General features: G+C 37.4%; 1 protein-coding gene across 1 annotated transcript; it reads right to left on the bottom strand.

Moving 5' to 3' along the window:
- Window positions 1–1,305: 1,305 nt before the first annotated feature.
- On the bottom strand, window positions 1,306–21,567 carry lrrc74b (leucine rich repeat containing 74B). Its single transcript, XM_039620305.1, has 10 exons — window positions 21,163–21,567; window positions 20,149–20,323; window positions 19,538–19,680; window positions 14,954–15,086; window positions 10,529–10,735; window positions 8,239–8,348; window positions 7,274–7,389; window positions 6,822–6,900; window positions 3,008–3,103; window positions 1,306–2,925 (listed from the first exon to the last, which is right to left on the bottom strand). The coding sequence occupies exons 1-10, from the start codon at window positions 21,259–21,261 to the stop codon at window positions 2,809–2,811; spliced, it is 1,275 nt and encodes a 424-aa protein (XP_039476239.1). The 5' UTR covers window positions 21,262–21,567; the 3' UTR covers window positions 1,306–2,808.
- Between the last annotated feature and the right edge of the window lie 1,280 nt (window positions 21,568–22,847).

The following is a 22,847-nucleotide window of genomic DNA, read 5'->3' as shown; positions in this document are numbered from 1 at the left end:
TGGATTATATTCTTAAACTTAGTTACAGCACTTTCAGAAAGACATCTACTTTGATAAAGTCTACTCTCCACTGCTGTGTAATCAATTATTGTAAATGTAAATGTTATCAGGAAATGATCAGACAGCAGAGGGTTTTCAGGAAACACTGTTAAATATTCAGTTTCTATGCCATACGTTAAAACAAGATCTAGAGTGTGATTAAAGTGGTGGGTGGGTTCTTTTACATTTTGAGAGAAGCCAATTGAGTCTAGTAACAGATTAAATGCGATGTTGAGGCTGTCATTTTAGCATCTACATGGATGTTAAAATCACCCACAATAATTATTTTATCTGAGCTGAGCACTAAATCAGATAAAAAGTCTGAGAAATCAGAGAGAAACTCTGTGTAAGGCCCAGGTGGACGATAGATGATAACAAGTAAGACTGGTTTCTGAGTTTTACAGCTGGGGTGGACGAGGCTAAGCATCAGGCTTTCAAATGAATTAAAAGTCTGTCTTGGTCTTTCGTTAATTAATAGGCTGGTGTGAAAATTGCTGCCACACCGCCCCCTCGGCCTGTGCTTGGGATTTCTGGTAGTTAGAATGACTCGGGGTGTTGATTCATTTAAACTAACATACTCATCCTGCTGCAACCAGGTTTCTGTAAGGCAGAGTAAATCGATTTGTTGATCAGTTATTAAGTCATGTACTAACAGAGACTTGGAGGAGAGAGACCTAATATTTAATAATCCACATTTCACTGTTTTACTCTTTGGTTCAGATGTGGATACTGTATTGTTCTTTCTTTGTGATTTTTTATGTTTAAGTTGTTTATTGCCGGTTTTTAGTTTGTTTTTTGTCTTTTTGGGAGCTGACACAGTCTCAATGGAGATGGGTTTTTGGGGGGGTAGCAGGAGGAGAGAAGCTGCAGAGAGGCGTGTAAGACTGCAACTCTGCTTCCTGGTCCCAACTCTGGATAGTCATATTTTGGGGGGTTTAATGAATTTGTCCATATTTCTAGAAATGAGAGCTGCTCCATCCAAAGTGGGATGGATGCCGTCTCTCCTAACAAGACCAGGTTTCCTCCAGAAGGTTTGCCAATTATCTATGAAGCCCACATACATGAACATGGTCAGCAACAATAGCATGTGTGGTGTTTGGGAGCCCTTACCACCAGCTGGTGGTCATTTGGCGATAAGGGGTCCAAATATATCTCCCACACCACTGCCACCAGCCTGAACCATTGATATAAGGCAGGATTGCTTTCATGTTGCATATGTCACACTCCCAGACCAGACAATGATTTTCTGATCTTTAGTTCAATTTTGGTGTTTAGTTTTGTGTTTTCAGGAGTGGCACCTGGTGAGGTCATCTGCTGCTGTAGTCCATCTGCTCTAAGGTTTAACTTGTTATGTAATTCTTAGATGCTCTTCTGCATAGCTCAGTTTTATGTTTTTTTTTTTCCAAGAGAACTGATGCTCATGAGATGTTTTCTCTTTTTCCTGACCATTCTCTCTGAAATCCCTAGATTATACAGGAAAATTCCAGTGCAGTTTCTAAAGAAAAAATCAGACCAGTCTGTCTGGCACCAACAACCATACCACGTTCAAAATCACTTAAATCCCCACTCTTTTTCATTCTGTAGGTTGACCCTCACCAGGTCATCTTGACCATGTCTACATAGCTAAATGTACTCGAAGCGCTGCCATGTAGTTGGTGTATGCATTAAGAGCAACTGAACAGGTGCACCTAACAAACTGTAAAGAGGTTGAAACTCCTGTGACAATACTGGTTGTATGAAGAACAACTTTATTGTTTATGGGTTTCTGTCTGTGACCCCCAACGAAAGCTTCAATCTCTAGACTATTACTCCTCTCCATGTACTTTGGAAGGAGGTGAAGTTTTGCCAGTAAGTGTATATCACATATGCAATAGTTTGACTGATTTCAAAATCATTTTATGTTGTATGGAGGAGAATTTAATGGTTCTATGATACAGTACATATGTAACTGAAGTAGTAATAGTTATAAGTATTGATTATTTGTTAAGGAAAATATATGCAAATCTAGTCATAAGATGACCCAAATCCCTGCAAGCTATTAAAAAGCCCCAAAATAAACCAATTAGTTGTCAAATGTATTCAAATGCATATACATTACATATTACATACAGTGTTCTGGAATAAAATAACTTGGCTTAAGATCATTTAGTGGTGTGTGGGAGAGATACATGCATCCAGATGACAGCTCACTGTATGTATCTAACACAGCTTGAGTTGTCCTGCCTCAGTAAACAGGTCTCTTATCTAATAGTGGACTGTTCTTTCAAAGCTGGTTTTTCTATTAGACTAGTCATGCAGTACTTAAATCCTTTTTGTGCAACCCACTTTCACTTCTTTTCATACACAATACAGTGCTCTCTGATCCTCTCCATCATTCTACCCACTGACATTATATAACATCAAATCAGATCATATCTAAAAAGAATCATACTCAATACCTGTATTTTATGCCTATTTTCTGTGACTTCATCAAAAAATGAGTTTTAAACACTACACACATGGTGTTTCTACTGGAAAATGAGCATCTGAATTGCCTTTATTTTCAATTGATTGGGTATTTAAGAAGTTTTATTTATTCACAGTGCATTTTATTCAGAAGGATATGCTCTCATGGCTCTTTAACAAAAAAAAAAAGACATCTCTTTAAAAGTTATATTTTTGCAGGCATGCATCCTTTGGTTTATCTGTTGATGAAAACGTCCATAGGGCTTTGACAAGATTTCTTCCATCTTTGCTGGCATAAAAGTACAGCAATTACAGTAACACTTTTCAAGCTTTTGCTTTGCTGAATGTGCCAAAGCGGCCCCCATGATTTACTCTAAGCGCTGGGAATATTTCTTTCACTGCTGTATACAAGTCTTCAAAATCCCGGCTTACTGTGATGTCCTAGAGAAAGTGATACACAGAGGAACTAGTGAATAAGATAACACTTGCAAAAAATGTCAAGGACCTAAGACGTGTGACTTACTGAAAAGTCTAAAGTCTCCAAGGCTGAATCTGGGTTGTCCTGTGCAGATTTAAGGATCCCATAGCATCCAGCATTCAGGATGGGGTTCCTACCAATCTAGTCACACACAGTACACAAGAAAAAACAGCAAAAATTGTTATGTTCTGGTTAGGCAAGTGATGAAGAACTGTCCTATTATTGACTTAAAAAAAAAATATTTCTACCCTTCATATCATCATATCTCCTCAGTGAAGCTATGTACAAAAAATGGTTTATCATGTTGGGAGGCAAATTTACTCGTTCTGGTGGAGATTTAAAGGACAAAATCAATACACTTCTCACATCTGTTCAGCCCCCGTGAAGTTAGTCAATTAACTTAGCGTGGTTCTGCTCAGTAGCATCAAAGTCCAGCGAAGAGCACTTATGAAATTCAATAATTAACTAGTTGAATGCATTTTTTTTTTTTGTAAAAATGATAATTAGCTGTTTATGTGGGTTCTGGGAAGGAACCAATAACTTCCTGGAGTCTTTGCTGCTATACCGCTTAATGCCAAGAAAGCTGTACTTGTAAGTCCCAAAAAACTGGAAACTGTTTTTCTTACGCTTTAGTTTTTCCACAGATTAGACAAACTACAACATGTCAGACAGTCGTAGGCAGACTGTGTAATCACAGAGCCACTATTTTTCAGTGTTTATGCTCCACTAAACTAACCAGCTGGTAAAGGTAGACATTCATTTATATCTATGGTATGTCCCCAAATGCCAGCTTATTCCTTTATTCCTGGGATGGTTTTGGTCTATTATTATTTTAATTCAAAATTTGCATTATGTAATTCTCCAGAGTCCATCTAAACAATATACAAGGAAAAATACAGCTGAAATAATAGAAGCAGATGCAAATTCACCTTCTTAACACCACCACCACCATCACACACACACACACACACACACACACACACACACACACACACAGTGTTGGGGAGTAACGGAATACATGTACCGCCGTTACGTATTCAGAATACAAAATATGAGTAACTGTATTCCGTTACAGTTACCGTTTAAAAAGGTGGTATTCAGAATACAGTTACTTTGTTGAAATAAATGGAATACACAGCGGTACTTCCCTGTTTCATATTGTCGCGGGTCAGGATTGTTTGGGTTTGTTTGACAGCTACGTTCTGTTGTTCCAGGCGGCAGCGTTACGGTTGCCATGGTTACAGGGTGACGCGCTCTCTCTCTGCGTGTTTCCTGGGTGAGAGAGCGCTTTTTGTTGTTGTTGTGCTGTGCTAAAAGGCAGAATGCTACAGGCATAGCTCTAAAGCATGTAGCCTGATGGGCAGTGTAGTCCGTGCTGCAGGAGAATGGACTACCATACCCGTTATGTGTCTGTGAGCGAGGGAGGGAGAGAAAGGAAAAGTCCGAGCTGTCACGGAGCAAAAACGAGAGCTGGAAGCATGTAAATATAATAATAACCACAGCAGCCAAGAAGAGTGCCTGAGGAGCCCATTTGTAAGTAAGCTATTAAGACTCAACTGTACACTGTGTTCGTGTTTTCCTCCGGAAAAAATAAGTTCCGTTGTAGCAGCCTTTCAACGCCTCTCTCTGTCTCCCGCAAGCAAAGTTGACCCAGACAACAAAGTAAAGCTAGTTTTCGGCTACCAGCCCAACACGAACCCGACGTATTAGCCAGAGGTCCCTTTACTACGTTTCGGAGCCGCGGACCTTCAGTAACAGTAATAAATCACAGCAATAGGACATTCATGTAGTTGTAAACAGCATGATAATATATTAAGTATTCCAAAGTATTCAGAATACGTTACTCTCATTGAGTAACGTAACGGAATACGTTACAGAATACATTTTGGGGCATGTATTCAGTATTCTGTAGTGGAATACATTTTAAAAGTAACCTTCCCAACACTGCACACACACACACACACACACACACACACACACACACACCTCTTTTTAAATGATGACTAAAAGTTTGGAGGCAGTTTGCTCATGAGAAAGCAGCATTTCAAATAATGAAGTCAGTATACGTGCAACCACAGTTCCAAAATAAAAATATTAACGGAAACAAAATAAAACAGAAAGCAAAAAATGTAATGATTTCCAAATGTCATAAACTCATATTTTATTCGCAGTAGAAGATAGAAAACAATTCAAATGCTTAAACCAAGACATTCTACTATTTCATGAAGAATATTATGTCATTTTTAATTTAGCAACATGTCCCCAAAAAGGAGTAACAAAAGGCTATATAAAGCTAACTAAAAAGAAACATCCGGAAAAACTGAGTACAGGTCAGGAATATGATTGATATGAAAAGAGTATCTCAGAGCAGCACTGCATTTAAAAACAGGCAGGGTGTCTATCATGGAAATCAATGCATGAACTAAGGAACACCTCCAGAATTCTGTGACCTCAGTTCGCTGTGTCATCCACAAATGCAGGTTAAAGCTCTGTGATGCAAAGATATGTGAACATTATCCAGAAATGCCACCATCCTCTGTCAGCCAAAGCTAATTTAAAATGAACTGAGGCAAAGTGGAAAACTGTTCTGTGGTTAGACAAATCAAAATTTGAAACTCTTTGTGGAAACCATGGGCCCCGCATCCTCCAGATTAAAGAAGAGAGGGACTGTCTGACTTATTATCAAAACTCAGTTTAAAATCCTGCATCTCTGATGGCATGGGGGTGTATCAATGCCTATGGAAATGGCAGCTTGTGCCTCTGGAAGGAATCATCAAGACTGAAAGGTAGATACAGATTTTACATCATATTATGATTAAGGAACTGACCTCCCAGCCCATTGTTCCTTCAGTGGGCTGGTTTCAGTCATTATGCAAATGTACTGTTTATAAGATTGGGGAAACCTGCAGTCAGCTGAGACTGAAGAAGTCACTTGGATGAGTGACGAAACGTTTCTCCCACAAAATGCTACGTCCAGATGAACAGAATCAACTTTTGGATAAAACAATATACTGCAGCTATCAAAACAATTGCTTCTTAGAAAGAGAGTACAAGTGCTTAAATGTCCTGCCTGCAGCACAGACTTTTCACCACCTGAAAGCATTATAAGCTGAAAAAAACAAAAAATAAAAAACAATGACAAAGACCACCCAGGACTACTGAGCAGCTAGAATCCTATACCAGACAAGAATGGGATAACATTCCTCTGTCCAACAGCTGGACTGTTTACGGACTATTGTTAGAAGAAGAAGGGCCACACAGTGACAAGTACGGCTCTGTTGCTGCCATCAAATTCAATGTGAGCTAATATTTTTCTTAAAACGGTATATTTTTCAGCTTTATGAGATTTGGAAATCATTGCATTCTATTTCATTTACATGTTAAAATAATATTTCAGCTATATTCAGAATTGGGTTAGTGTGCTATCGTAAAAGAAGCAACTGCTGCTATTGTTGCTTAGTCTGAGTTTCTCAAAACGATTTGATTTTTTTATTGTGAAGCTTTATGCTTTCAAACAAAGTATAATTTGTTTCAGGAATATTTGGATGCTTCTCATATCAGAGAATTTTCAATTGATTAATATTCAAGGATTGTTCATTAGTTTGTGACTGTTTTAAAACTTGCATATGCTATGAAAAATTTCCAACACAGGAGTGCACAAGCAATCCAACTGGGAGAATTTAACTCAATTTAGCATGTTCTCTATAACTTTTTCAGTCACCTGAGCTGAGCACCTGACAATTCAGCTTGAGCATTTACATTAAAATGAAGTACACTGATCCATTTATTTATCCTATTTTATCCACTGATGCCCCCCATTGCTCGTGAAGCTAGAACCAATCTCTTTTCAGCAGCTTACATTCAGGGATTTGATTGTCTTGTTTACTTTGAGGCCCATGGCGAGGTGGATCGCTCCTTCAGGGGGTATTCGGTTGTTACTGTGGCGAGAAACAAAAGCAGAAAACAAGAGTGTGTGTTGGAGTGTGAGGGAAGCAATCATAAAGTGTTACTTTTTTAAATGGCATTATTCATCCAAGTGAATTTGTAAAGCAAGCTTTGTTTTACTAAAAAAGTTAAGCAGAAGGCAGAGGAAACTGGATTATTTGATTTCTTTCTTTAAGAAAAAGGGTAATCACCATTTAAGATCTATTAGAAACAGTCTGGAAGAGTAGTTTGAACTCGCCAGGAAGTTTATAAACAATGTGAAAGATAAGATTGTGAATTCTAATTTGTGAAAATGATCTAGGCTTGAGCCCTCAATTTCTACTCACTAATCTGATCATTCAATAGTAACACAACAAAGACACATACCTGATATTTAACTCTTCTAAAACATTGTTCTCTTTAAGAGCCTGTCCTAAAGCACTGGCTCCTTCTTTCCCAAAGCCATTAAATGACAGATCAAGTATTCTAAGAAAAACATTTTCCTGAAACACAGAAAAGAATGTATCAATACTAAAAGGGGACAACTTGAACAAGTTCTCTAACAAGATTAAATCTCAACAAAAGAAATATCTTACTTTAAAATGACAGTGAAGTATAGATTCTGAATTAATAACCCTCCCAGGGTGTGAATCAATCACACCTGCCAGTGATCAGGGTCCACTTGGCCATGGTGGTCAATAAGATAGGGAAAGGAAAACTACTGTATAGCTTCTCTTGCAGTGAGATGCTTGATGAATACCTGCCTGGGGGGCTGCTTCACAAAGCAGGATAAGGGAGTCAGCCAAGATATGAGATGTCGTCTGCAATTAGCAATTACCATATTATTAATCTTAACAGGTTTTGATGTCAGTGTAGCATCATTATGATGTTGTTATAATTGTTTTACCAGCTAACTATCCCTGGTTTGGGAGTTTCCACTCAGCTTAGCCAAAATTTCAATCATTATAAATTCAGATATAAATAGATTGCTTTATGTATAATATATTGTCAAAGGAGCGTGGCCAAAGGTACGGTTCACAAATGTGTTTTTGTACTTTCCTTTTATTGGATTCCCTATTTTTTAGTCCAAGGCCATTTTTAAGAGGGACTTACATTTCAGGATTTTTTTTACTGGTTTTATTGGTTACAAATGCAAATATGAGGAAGTTATATAAAGCCTTTTATAGCTTTAGGGAAGGTTGTGCAAAATCTGAAAAAAAATTGTAAATTGATGTAATGGGGATGTGGAGTTACTTTAGTCTTATTTTTCACTGTACCATTAGATCTTATTTGTCTTGCATAAGTTCAGAAAGCTAATCTAGGGTTCACACATTCATGTCCAAGTGTATTACCCCAAGACCATTGGCCAGCATTACTGCTCCTTTTTGTCGAATGCCGTTCCATGCCAGGTTTAGCGATCTCAGCCCGGTGTTCTCAGACAGAGCATCTCCCAGGTGTTCTCCTTGTGAAAATAGAAAATGAACGCAAGAATAATTCAGGGCAATCTGATAAAATAAATAGTTGCATTATTGCTTTTTTAAAACAATGAAATGTACTCATCCTAATATAAAAGCTTGTTTAGAAATAGTGACTCTGTTTATTAATTATTCATAAGTAATTATTTAATCATGTGTTAAAAAAAAGGTAACAAGATAGTTTAGACATGTTTATGAATTATTATACATCAGGCATCAAGTCAGAAAAAACTTTTTAAAAAACAACTCTGTTCTTCAAAACACTGTATCATCTCCAGTATATTCCCTTAACGCTTTACTGAGTGACGACTATAGAGGTAACTATCCTGGACAAAAATATATACCCCTCATCATGTCACTGACATTTTCCATAAATGTAAAAAACTGCATGACACTCGGTGGTTCATAATCACTCAAGATAATGTGCTCAGCTGGAAAAGCCATAATGCCATAGCATGAATGTCAGTGTGTTTGACTGGTACACTTTTGGTACATGCTAGAGTGCGCTCAAAACACATGAAAATGTACTTTGACATATCAGCAGCAGCATTGAGGAATACAGAATAGAGCATGCGGGGATGAATCATAGCGATAAGATATGGTGGTGTCCCCTTTCCCTCGTGTAGATTTATTTTCAATTACCTATATCAGATGCTCAGTGCTCTGGTCTGCCATTCTTCCACAAGGTGCCTGTCACAAAGCTCATCCGCATGATAATTGAAAGAGGTTTTAATGAAGGCGAAATGTGCTTGACCTTTGAATGCCACAATCTGCTGCTGCATGCTGTCTTATGACTGCTTGGAGATAAGGCTGCACCATTATGGCAAAATCTTTTATGACAGCAGAACCCCTCTCCCACCCCCCTCCTGCTTACATGCTTACATACAATACAGTCCTATTGTTAAATAAATCTGCACTCTTAACAGTAATAGTCAGTTCACAGGCCTTTTTTTGTACATTTAATTATAAATGGAAAAGAGAGCAAAAATAGCATATACGATGACTTCAAGAGCTATTGACATATTGAAAATATTCATTCATAGTATCCAACCAATTTATGGGTGGGCTGATACAAAGGCCGATATCACTACTTGCTGATCTACAGATATCAGTATTTATAACGTGTGATTAAAAAAGAGGTAAGTAAGTAGTGGGAGAAACATTCTTTAGCCATGTTACGAGTTTTGGCATTACATAGTTTGTCCAACAGAGGGCACTCTAGACAAATGACTATAGATAACAAATGCTAGGAAATCTGTTTATGTTTTGTGTAACTGAAAGAAAAACGAATACTGGCTGATATGTATATACAATTTTCTGTATTGTTATCTCTTGGCCTTAAAAATCCTACATCAATTTTGTTCTACTCATTTATGTACAGATAAAAAAGAAAAGTAAACACAGAATAACGTTGATTTTAAGCAATAAAATCCTTAAATTAATTATTTTGCTAGTCTTTAAACAAATATCTTAGAAAGATGGAAAGGGAAACTATGCACTAATGAATGTATTTAAATAGTTTTGTGCCTTATATTTTCAATGGTTTTATCTATACTGTAAGTGAAATTGAAGGACAATTATATAGGAAATTATAGTAGTATACACTAATATTATGGACACTGTGCCCTCCAGTTTGCCCAGTCAACCCTTTAATCCTATCTGGCTAACCAGAATTAAAACTAGCAGCTACACCTTAGGCCAACATTAGTAATGGATCTTGTCTGTGCCTCTTAATCTCTGCTGCTGGTTCCTCGTGGAAATCAGGAAACCAGAAGCAGGAACTTAATTACAAAAGTTTTGCAATCTGATGTTTAACAGCCACATGGTTGAATGTCCACAAACTTGTTGCTATGTTGTGCAGAAATCAGAGGGCAGATGTTTTTTAAAGGCCCACATTAAGATGAAAAGCAAAGAAAAGGAATTTACATCCTATTCCCCACACTGCCTTAATGTCTTTTGCGATTTATTGATGCAACATATAATTTCTGGGTCCTGAAGTTCAGTTATCTGGTGCTGTTAATGGAAAATATGTGAAAAACTGTATCTCTGGCACAAATCTTTAATATCATCTTAATAAAAACTGGAGTCATGGGTACTGTTTCACTCTTTGAAAGGCTACAGGCTTATAGAAACTATGAGACCTTTACAAAACTAATTACTTTGCTACCTGCACGCTCCCCCAGAGCATTGTAGCTGAGGTCGAGGTGCTGTAGTTTGGTGTTGGTGATCAGCGCTGGGCAGAGGTGTTCAGTGGACCGGTCTGTGAAATGGTTTCCTGACAGAATGAGGCTCACCAGGGTGCTGTTCTCTTTAAGCATACCAGCTATGGCTTTGGCTCCATAAACCTCTAGATTGTTATTGGACAGGTCCACCTCTGGGATTGACACACAAATTGAAACATCATGCAAGGTGAAAAGAGACCAATAAAAAGTGGCAAGTAAACTAAACACAAGAAAGTTCCAAAAAGACCAAATAGCATTCTCAAAATGTTTTTGAGCATTTGGTAATTGTCATTATTGCAGTACAGTATTTCACAAAAAAGATGAATCATTTCTTCTGCTTTATTTTTTCTGAATTTCACATATTTCTCACATACTGTCTCTATTTTTGGAGTAAATTTCCTTTGGGAGGAGGTAGAGGAAAATTCAGTTTAAATGTGAGAGGTTTAGCTGGGGAGTACATTTGATGAGGTTTTTGAATCTGAAAAATAAATCACTGCTTTTAGATACTGTCTTGTCACTACTACAGCAATGTGTCTGAAATGACCTTTCTAGCTATTGCATGCTATTTAAGTTAATCAACTATTTTTTAAATTAAAAATTAATTAAACAAAGTTTGATAGGTTTGTAGCATAAACCTATTCGCTGGAACGTTCAAGACAATTCTGCTACACAGCAAAGCAAGACACAAGCAGGCAAAGTTCTTTATGTTTCTCGTAAATGAGGAAGACCAACTGGACGCTTGACCCCAGTTGCTCGTGTCCGCTCCCTCGTAACACTGCTCTTTTATTGAGGTTACATGAATATGCATAGGTTCATTAACATATGACGTATTACATAGGTATACATACAAACAAAAAGTACCTTGTCTGTGCGTTGTGTAAGTATGTGTGTGTGTATGTGTGTGTGTGTGTCAAGATGTGAGCCTGTGAAGACTCCCCAAAGCTGGTGCCAGGAGTCTATCTAAACAAAAGGCTCTTATACTTAACCAGATACAGAGTTAGTGTCCTCCTATGCCATAAATCAGTAAGAGAAGATATAACCTCTCTCATGACCTTAAGGTGCGTGTGTGCATGCCAGAACACTCTGGAAAGCACACAAAGTCTTTACAGACTACTAAGGATCAAACCTCTATCAATATGACATTGATTATAAACTCTAAGCATATATGAGTAAATATTTCTAAGCATAAATGACAATCAACAATATAAACCTGACAAAGTTGGAATTTTATGGTGGCTTATCACCATCTGAAAATGCATTTGGAAAGACAAATACTACTTAATGTTATTTACACAAAAGTAACTGGGAAATAGTGCGTTCAGTATATAGTCACAATGTGTATTTCAACTGCAGCAAATCAACTGGACCAGCAATTTGGTTCAAGAATACAGGCATTCCTATCCCCCCCGAGACTGAATGATAACTACTTCTCTTGATCCCTAAAATTTCATCTAGCACCAGCAGCAGCTGCAACATGTTTTGGCTTTTACTGAAACAGACTGGATAGACTGCTCTAATGATGAATCCCAATAAGCTCGAGTTTTCTTCAAGCACCACCCTTAGGTCAACATTTGTGTCTCTCAGTAAAACATTTTGTAAGTGTGCACATTTACAGACATTCACACTGACCTCCACCGTTATGTTGTATTCAGTGATCCCTTCACTTTCTATAAGTCATCAGGCCAAATGTTCTGTTTAAACCAGTTTTACACTTACAACAATTCTGTCAGCCTCAACAGAAAAAGATTATCTTTATCATTCACATAAACATAATAGAGTGGTCAATGGAGCTTGATAGCCTGCTGATGATAGCAGCTAAAGATAAATTGGGCTGTAAAATTAGGTTTATGACAAAAGTTTAGCTTCTTAGGGTCATACAATGACATTCTTACTGCTAGACACAGGATTATTATCCATATCCACATCTCATAGTGAAAACTGTGAGTCATACAGTCTTGTATGAGCAGAAATGATTTTAATCAATTCAGATCAATTTAATTCAATTTGACTTGTATTGCGCCAAATCACAACAACAGTTGCCTCAAGGCACTTTGTAGTGTAAGGTAAAAAAAACCCTACAATAATACATAGAAAACAGAGAAAACCCAAACAATCATATGAGATGATAAGTGCTTTGGTGACAGTGGGAAGGAAAAACTCCCTTTTAACAGGAAGAAACCTCCAGCAGAACCAGGCTCAGGGAGGTGAGGCCATCTGCTGTTAGGGTTTGTTTTAAGCCTAATCTTAAAAGCAGAGAGGGTGTCTGTCTCCCGAATCCAAAGTGGTAGCTGGTTCCAAAGTGAGGGGCCTGGAAGCTGAAGGCTCTGCCTCCAATTCTGCATCTAAATACCCTAGGAATTACAAGCAATGTTGTAGACCAACTGAAGGATTTTCAGAGAGTTACAAATTACAGTAGTCCAGCCTAGGAGTAATAAATGCTTGAACTAGTATTTCAGCATCACTCTGAGACAAGCAGTCCTACATGTTTTTTCAATATGTGCACTGAAGGACATACCCTGGACAAGAACGACTCCAAGATTCCTCCCAGTGTTACTGGAGGCCAGGGTAATGCCATCCGGAGTAAGCATCTGGTTTGATACAATATTTCTAAGATTTTTAGGGCCAATAACTTCAGTTTTATCTGAATTTAGAAGCAGAAAATTAGAGGTCATCTAGTAGTTTACTTAACTACTGCACGTTATCTGGCTTCATGGATACGTAAAGTTGGGTATCATCTGCATAGTAGTGAAAATGTATTGTACTGGCTAAGGGAAGCATGTATAATGTAAACAGAATTGGTCCTAACAAAGAACTAGCTCCATAACTAGTGTGTGACGAGGACTCTCCATTTACATGATCAAATTGGAGTATATTAGATAGATATGATTCAAACCACTCCAGCACAGTACCTGTAATACAATATATAATAAAAATAAAATATTATGGCCAACAGTAGTGAATGCTGCACTAAGCACAGAGATGAGTCCACTGTCAGAGGCCATAAGAAGATTATTTGTAACTTTCACTAAAGCTGTTTCTATAATGTGATGAGCTCTGAAACCTGACTAAAACTCTTCAAATTAACCATTCCTCTATCAATGATCAGTTAGCTTTTTTACAACTACTCTTTCAAGAATTTCTGAGATAATATGAAGGTTGGAGATTGGCCTATAATTAGCTAAGACAGCTGGGCCAAGTGATGTCTTTTTAAATAGCGGTTTAACTACTGCCATCTTAAAGGCCTGTGGTATGTAGCTGATTAATAGATTCAGGCAGATCATATTTAAGATTGAAGCATTAATGGTTAATTGTAGGACTTCTTTGAGCACTCTTGTAGGAATGGGATCTAAAAAACGCATCGATGGTTTGGAGGAAGTACTGAAGCCAAGTCAGATGTTCTTATTTTTTCAGTCAATGATGAAGTAAGATGTTCTAGCTTTGTGGATTAAAAAAAAATAAAAATTTCATAGAGCAACAAAGTATTTGCTAAATGATGATCTATTTCCACTCCAGCTTACATGCTCCTTGTAAGCTGGTATGTTTGAGAGTTATACCAGGGAATCAAGTACTTCTGATTTGATGCTTTCTTTTTCGCTTTCTACTGTATCTGGAATCATATACAGTAAAGATGTAAATGTATTAACAAGATAATCAACCTTTGTGGGGGTAAAGTTCAGGTATCTGGTCTGCAGTATGTTGACACATAGCATTGAAGAAGATAACAGTGGAGGAATTATATTCTCAAACTAGTTACAGCACTTTCAGAAAGACATCTACTGTGGTGAAATGTATTCCCCACTGATGTGTGATCCATTATTGTAAATTTAAATGTTGTTAGGAACTGATCAGACAAAATTAGGAAATTATCAGACAAATATATAATGTAAATAATAAATATAATTTTATTACATTCCTAAATTAAAACTTGATTAACTTAGTTGTCTCTAATATGTGACTGTGTGCATCTGAAGTTGTTTGCATAAGTTCTTATCATAAATTGCAACAAAGTAACATGTTCCCACAGGAAATTTACATTTCTTGCACAGGATAACAATTTGTTCTTACAGTTATCTTGTGTACAGGATAAATTTCACCTTATGGGACTTTAAGGAGAAGGACACCTATATAGTTCGTCTACATATCATTATACCGAAGCCTTAGAGTGTTCTCATGTTCCAAATTGCACATACAACTAGTGCAATATGAGAAAGAACAGATATAAAAGGGGGACTTGAGATGGTAAGTGTTTTATATTTATTGGAGGAAAATGTTGAATATGTTGATGTTGGGGTCCCACCTTTGCTATTAAGAACTATAAAGAAAAAAAGAACACAAAGTGTTGAGTCCACAGTAAATCACAGTAAAACCACCTGTAATGTAGCAATTTTCTTTTAACATCTCAGCTATAGCAGCTCCACCCATGCCTTCCATCCAATTATCTCGCAGGTTCAGCCGCAGTATTGAAGTGTTGGTTACCAGGGGAACCGCCAGCGCTTTGGTGCCCTGAAAATACACAACCATACCCCCCCAACCCATCCTCAAAGTGAATTTCTTCTGTTTGTTCACAGCAGTATATATTCTTATCTGCATTCCTGTTAAAAGATGTACTCACACAGGTGGGCAGAGAGAGAGAGAGGGGAATATTAAACCTGTACAAGACAAATGAAGCAGAAGGGAGCGATGTGGAGGCGTGGGTCAGAAATGAAACTCACAGCACATGAAAATTATTGTTTCTAGCATCGCTAATGAGAAAGTTGAGTGCATGAAGCCTTAACTGTGTTGACTTGATGATAAATAGGAGGACAGAATGTGCCTCATCGGGGTATAGCATGTTTAAATGCAAGCAAAGTACATTTCTGTAAGATTTAAAAAGCATATCAATTTCCAAGACATGAAACAGATAACCTTTGGAAGTCACACTTTGTGATTTTACCATTTGTGATTGACAGATAAAGACATATTTAAAATCCAATATAATCTGTCTGAATGATGTTCCTGGTGCTGGAACCTACAGAATGAGCTGGTTAAGGAATGAATTTATCTTTTATAACTTTCATTTGCACCATTATAGAGCAGTGCAAGCCTGTAAAAATGTCAAACTGTGCAGCAGCTGAAAGCCGCTGCCTGACCATTTTCAGTTTTGGAAAGAATGCACTGGCCCCTCAGTCGGATATGTAAAACCAAAGAGGTATTTTACACTGATTACTATAAAAAACAGAAGACATGTACTTATTATTGATTACTAGGGATAGATAGAGATCAGGATTGACAAAAATACAATTTTAAATTTTGTTTTCTTTTATGTTTTGTGCTTTTTTAAAAAAAAACAAAAAAACCCGAGTATATTGTAAGAATAATAAAGAAACCCTAATGATGTGTATATGTATGGAAATGTTAATGTTTAATACTAAATGTAGTGCAAATCTGTTTATTTCAGGTTGTGACACTATAATAATCTTGTCTCTAACATTTAGCAGGACCGTGTAATTAGATTAGATTAGATAGGTTTTCTCTATTAGCACAGCTCAATAGAAGGAAAATAGAAGAACAGAAGCTTGTTTTCCTAAGAGGTGAAATACTGGAGTAAGTATTGGTGAGGCCTATATAACAGACTAGAGCATCAAAGCTATGTATAATCTGATAATCCACAAAATGAAAACAACTGACAGGTAAGTCATAACATTGATTATCTTGTTACAAAAGGACCTGTCAAATGTTGTCAACAACAAGTACTGTAGACGGGATGCAGGAAAAGCGTAGTGGGGCTTTAGGATAAAATGTGATAGTTAACAATACCACTTGCTGCATAAATCAAATGTATGGAGATCTTGTAGAAAAGCAATATTAGTGTTAATGTGTTTTGAGTAGATTTGGTACATGTTTTAAGGTAAAAATCCCGATAGCATATTTTATTATCTCATCTAAAAATCCATTACTGCAACTTTAATGGTCATTACCACTAGCTAAGACAAGAAAAACATCACAGTGAAATGCAAATCGTGCTTGTTTGATAAGTATCTGTTAGCTGCAAAGAGCTTTACCACAAATTTGACCAAGGACGCTTGCAAACTTTGCACATTAGGTTCACAAAATAGTGGAGAGAAGAAAAAACAACAATACCTAGCTTTAAGGCTGGCTAAAGCTCTTGCTCTTCAAATTAGTAAGCTCATCGCTTGCATTTGTTAGATGAGATGCCACCAACATCTACATCATCTACAGCTACATCATCCTGTTCAAAAAAATCAAAGCTGCAGTCAGTGCATCTAAATGAAAATGATCTAAACAATGCAATGGTGTTTATTTGTTTATTTGTGTTTTTCTCACCAATAAACAATAGCTTTCTTTATTAATAAAACTTACAAAGTAGCACCACTACTACTGCTACCACAGTGAACTTTTGAAGTCTTGATTGCCTCGACTGGTTCAAATATGTGCACTTTTGTTGGGAGGAGGATCAGCACAATATGAGACAGATGATTAAGTGTCGGGGATGATCCATTTATGTTCCGTGTCCTTGGAAAAGAACTGAAATCTTTGAATCTCGGATGCGTTGGACTTGGACACAGAACTGACTACTAGTGATCTCATGATCACCTATCCTGAAGGAGCCATGTGAATTAGCATATCATTCACTAAGTAAAAGCCTGGATTAATCTAAAGTACTGTTACAATCTAATCGTTTTGAACATGCCTAGCTGTTACTCAGTTTCACACGCATGTGAGGACCTTTGCACAGTTGGTTCAGTTCAAATATCCTCCATCAGGTGAAACTGATCTGATGAGTGAGCCAGGAAGAGAAAAGGGAGATATTCTTCCATTCTGCACAAAAAGAGAAGGGTAGTGGGGGTTGCCCTGAACCTTCTGTGTCAGTTTTTAATACAGCATGACCGCGGTGTTATAATTGTGTCATCATTTTCTTTGGTACCTAACACTCAATAGCTTGAAAACCATCTCTTTAAAGTCTGTTTAAAGCCAGAAAGAAATATGTTGAATGATGTGTTGACTTTTAAACACCAGAGAAAAATGTTTTCAGTGACCCTGATAAGGTTAAAAACTGCGAAAAAAATTAGCTGTATTGTCTGCTTTGAAATGTTCCAGGCATATCTGCTGAGGGTGTAGATTGACAGGTCTAATAGATGAAATGCACTAAGGGAGAAATCATAAAGTGCTGCACAGACTATTTTAAACACAGTGTGACTTTTTCTCTGGTGCGGTCAGTTTGGAACAAAACTAAAACTACTTGAATTTATTAAATTAAATTTGAAATTTCTAACTTCTAACTACTTAGATTACTCAATTATTGAAATAAAACCCTTCTTTTTTAATAAGGTTTGGCTTCAGTCTCCAGTTTAATTTGTGGTTTCTTAGCTGGGGTAATAACACTCCACAGCTATTGTGAGAACCACTGATATTAATATAGTTTGATTACTATAAATCCCAAATTGCACAGAATATCATGAATACAAAACTGATGGAAAGCAGTTAAAATTTTTACCTTCAATATCCTATTTCTTTTATGCAGACTTAAATACCTTAAAATTGCAATATCTGATTTTACTGTTTGGGTAGAACTAAATTGCGGCACGAAGTAGGGCAGAATGTTGGTAGGTCAGAGTACATCTTTGTATTCCTGGCCACTTGGCAAATGTAAATTCAACTTTTTCCTCTCTTGGTACTGCTTTTGGGTTTGAGGGAAATACTGGGCCCCAGATGTGTCTAGTGGCTAGTTGACTACTTTCTATCACTGAAAATAACAGCCAGCTGCAGCCAAACTACCAGTTAGTTGTATACTAACACTTTTTTTGACTCCTACCTGATTTATTTTCTCTCTCTCTGTTTTTTTGGCATATTCGTCACACTTATCTCCGTAGATACAAAATGCAGTTTTTATATGATGGTTATCCAAAACTACCTGGCTCCATGTGAAAAAGCAATTGCCCCCATTTATAACTCATGAATAAACTGCGATTAACCACATTTTTTTGAAAAGCGAAGTCTAATTTCTTTAGCCATACAAAGTCACTGACATTTATTTGTCCAAAAAGAGTTACAAAGCCTTAGAGTGAGAGTCAACATCAACAAATGGAGAAAACTCATTCCATTACCATTTAAGTTCATGTGTCTGTCTTGCTCTCAGTGTTTGTGTAACTTCCTGTCTTATTTTGATAGTCTCCTGTGCCGTGTATGCGGTGCTCTGTTTTCCTTCCCTTGTCTCGTTAGCCAGATTCCATTCAGCTGTGTTCCCTGGTGTTTCCAGTAATCCTAATTACCTGACATGTATGATAGATAGATAGATAGATAGATAGATAGATAGATAGATAGATAGATAGATAGATAGATAGATAGATAGATAGATAGATAGATAAAATTTAAAATGGGTTCATTGATTCATTGGGTTTTGCCCTTTTTGTGCCTGAGTGATTCATAGCTCAGTGCTAAGTGGCTTCACAAACACAGAAAAAACATTCTTCTGAAAATGGTCAGGTGAAAGGACTGGACTGAAAATGAAAAAGCAGCCAATGTCCAAAGAAAGCCTTTGAAAGACGTTCAGAAAACCTGGAGAAGTGCTGTTCAAGACCACTTTAAAAATGCTCCATATCATCATGGCATTTTAAAGGTGTGAGAAGTGGCCCTCTCATTTTTTCAGAATACTGTAGATGCTCTTATTACTAATATGTATTATGTTTTTGTTGGTAACATTATTATTATCATTATTGCATTATTATTACTTATAATACTAACAATAAACATATTATGTCTTAAAACAATAATAAAATATGTACATTTAGGGACAAAAAGAGCTACACAAATAAAGAAATTAATCATCTTCCCCTGCACTATTGAAAATCTTTTCTTTTGTCACCAGAAACTCAAACTCCCAAGCCTTCCATCAAAGCATCACCCCTTTTGTCTTTCTAATAATTTTAATAATTTTGCCTTATTTTTTACTATACCTGAGGCCCCAGACCGCGATGCACCATAACCAGCGAGCTATTTTGCATATGCTGCAGGAAATAAGAGGCAGGGACCACCTGGAACTTTTTACACGCTGTCATGTAGCATGTCTGCCCCGTCAGATCGTATGCCGCCTCCTTACCTGCAACATAAAGACAGCACTCTGTCTCAGTCGTTCATGCTCTGTACCTTTTGTGTAAAAAAGAGTGATATTGCACGTTTCCCCATTGAAGGACCTTTTGAGTGGGACATTGAAATATCCCTTGTTGCTGATTTTGCCCTGTCAGGAAAGCTCATTCATACCAGATGGTTTTCATTTCTGGTGAAAAGGAAGCCTGACACAAAGACTGAGATGAAATCATTAACATGCAGAATAGGACTCCACATATGTGGGTGGGTGCATGTAGGAGTGTCTTTTTTTTTAAAGTCATTTGGTGTTTGAAAAAATGGAAAGGCAGATAGGAAAAAAACAGATGGGTGACAAGAGGGCTTTGCCTTATCTTACATGGTGTGAACAAGAGCAAATTAAGACTGGCTATCAAAACATGATAAAATATTGTAACATTCCCACCCAATTGATCTCCTTTTGGTTGCCAAAGTTAAATTATACCTTCGAGCTCCAAATCTGTATCATAGTCATCATCAGAGCTCAGGCACTCCTGTACTTCAGGCTCCTTTTCTTCGTCTTCCTCGTGTCTTGTGCCGCCGTCTAGCACGTTCCTGTCAGGGCTTGAGTGTTGGTCTTTTGGCCCACGCATATCAACCTCTGTCTGGCTCATTCTTGGCTAGATGGAAAATGAGAAAGTAAGACATCGTGACTCGTCAAACCTGTCTGTTGTTAGCAGCCCGTGTGAGCAGAGTTGATTGATTTTACTGCCAGGAGAATAAAACCAATACCTACAGTGTTTAGTTCATCAGTGTGGGCTTGTGTCTTTAAGATTGTATCCTTCTGTCTTTATAATCTTTGAAAGTACTTCCCTATCCTCCCACTCCATTCTTCCCACCTCTCTTTAACCTCTTGAACCAGAAGCTATTTTTGCTGTCTTTCACTCCTTTTATTTCTAAGCTTATGGTACATTTACATGTGTCTCAGTCAGTGATGTTTTATATTGTTATTTCCAGAATACAGAAGTAGAATTAGTTAGCATAGCAGAACAGGTCCTGCACATGTTCGGGGACAGCTCTGATAATGAATTTCTCATACAGTGGGACCCAAAAGTGTAATTAAAACACACTTTAAGGAAATGACTTTGAGGCCCTCCTTTTAAATACATTCATGTGAGTACACAGGTCAAAAGAGCAGTCTATAAAAGGAAGCAGCAGGTCTTTAGTCTGTACGTTTGAGGCTGTGTTTCCTTGCCCAGGGCAAGGAAAGTGCTTAGACGTGCCTAGAGATTTGGTTAAGATCTCAATTTCTAAAACCTATTATGCTCTTTTATGCTCTTACAGGTCTATAACATGCTTTCAGTTCTCACCCTGAGTCCCTCTCCTATATCTTATTTAATCTCGAGCTTTTTGAAATTCTGCCTTTGAACAGTCTTAAGAATCTAATCTTACCTACCTGGTCATTCACACTTCCCTTGCTCAAGAGTTTGCAAACTTGGCTGCATAGTCGGTTTCCTACCTCCCCCAGCTGCAGCTTCCCACTTTCTGTTCCTGCGTCATCGTCTTCCAGCACAGAAGGCAGCAGCACCTGCTTGGCCAACTTCTTCCCATGAAGCATGACACTGATAATAGCTGTAATATTGATACTAAGACAACTATTTTGCTACCTTTATGCAGAAATTCCTTAGTAATTTCTTTCTTTTTTCCTTCTGTCCTTTTTTGTGCTTTTAGATCCAGACGGCAAGTAAAATATTTGCGTTGTAAGCTCAATCACTGCACTGAATTTCAGCAGGATTTGGTGCACTATGTCTTCATGCAAGCGAGCTTACTTAAAGGTCTTGCCAAACTCTGCTGTGGTAATTAAAAAGGCTAGGGCTTCACTACCTGACTGTAAGTCACCAATCAGAGTTCTTTTGTCATGTTTGGATGGCTTGATTTGTTGACAGGTTGTCATGGCACTCTCAGTACTCTGAGTGCCAACTCTTTGAACCATGACAACCAGCACTTACAGGAGGAGGAAAAGGAGGAGGGGGAAGTAAATGGATTGTTTGCTTCAGCCCTTTTTTCTTCATAAACTGTGCACCTCACCCCCGAACTAAAATGCCTCAACCTTAAACACGTTCTACTGGCTGAATAAACCTTTCCACTCTGGTTTCTTTCTTATATAAACAAGAAAAACAAACCAAGCAAATGTGTTTACAGATTCTGTAAATGTTTCTCTTTATTTGTAAGTAAATGCAAAGTCCTTGCAGCTGATGCATTAAATGGAATACCCTCAATTAAGTACACAACAAAGGTCATTATAGCAGAGGCTGATTGGATCAGAGTTGTTCATAGCAGCAGCGATACGCAAACACCGAAAAATAAGAACCTCTCAACAAAGTTGTTACAGTCCAGGGCCCCGTGAGACAGGCCAGACGAGCTCAAAACAGTCTCACTAACTGACACAGTGCTGGTAAAGAGACAGAGCTTTTTAAATATGAACAGGAGACAAAGTATCATGCATTTGTTTAATGCTGCTGTTTTACCCTCATACCTAAAGGATATGAGAGACACGACAAAGAATAGGCCTTTTTTTGTTCCTTTTAAATCAAGCAGAATCAAAGTGCTCATTTACATAATCAAAATACATTCTTAGAAAAGATTGTAGTGGTAGTTTTTATAGTTTATACTTTGTCTTTTGATATTTATATATATATGTATAGAAGCTATATATAGAAGCTATATATTATATTCTTTTCTGTTTGCACATTTTACATAACAGACATTTTCTTGACAGCTTTCATTCCAGTTCAACTAAATGTGTTTAAATAAATCAGAGCAGACATTCATCCAAAGTGAACAACAGCAGGGAAAATAGGAACCACCCATTATCTCCCAACTATAACACAGCAAAATCAAAAAACAAAAAATTACTCTCAGCAACTGGAAGGGACATTTAAAAATCACAATGAAATCAATTAGTCATGCTGACAGCTATCTTTAATTTGAATTAAAGACAAAGAAAGGGAATAAACAAGACACATAAGCTGACAAGAAAAAGCCACAGGTTAATGCAAAGTGGGTGATCAAAAAAACAATGTGGCCCCTGCACATACATTTTCAAATTACAACCCTGACTCGTTGGAAAGCAGCAAATGACCACAGTGGCAGTGTGATTGCCTCTTGTCTCTGGATGAAACTTCGCTGGAACTTAAAACAATA

Source organism: Oreochromis aureus, linkage group 12 (genome assembly GCF_013358895.1).
Source record: "Oreochromis aureus strain Israel breed Guangdong linkage group 12, ZZ_aureus, whole genome shotgun sequence".
Taxonomy (NCBI): Eukaryota; Metazoa; Chordata; class Actinopteri; order Cichliformes; family Cichlidae; genus Oreochromis; species Oreochromis aureus.
Note: the sequence above shows the minus strand (reverse complement) of the source record. Positions and strands in the feature narration are given on the sequence as shown.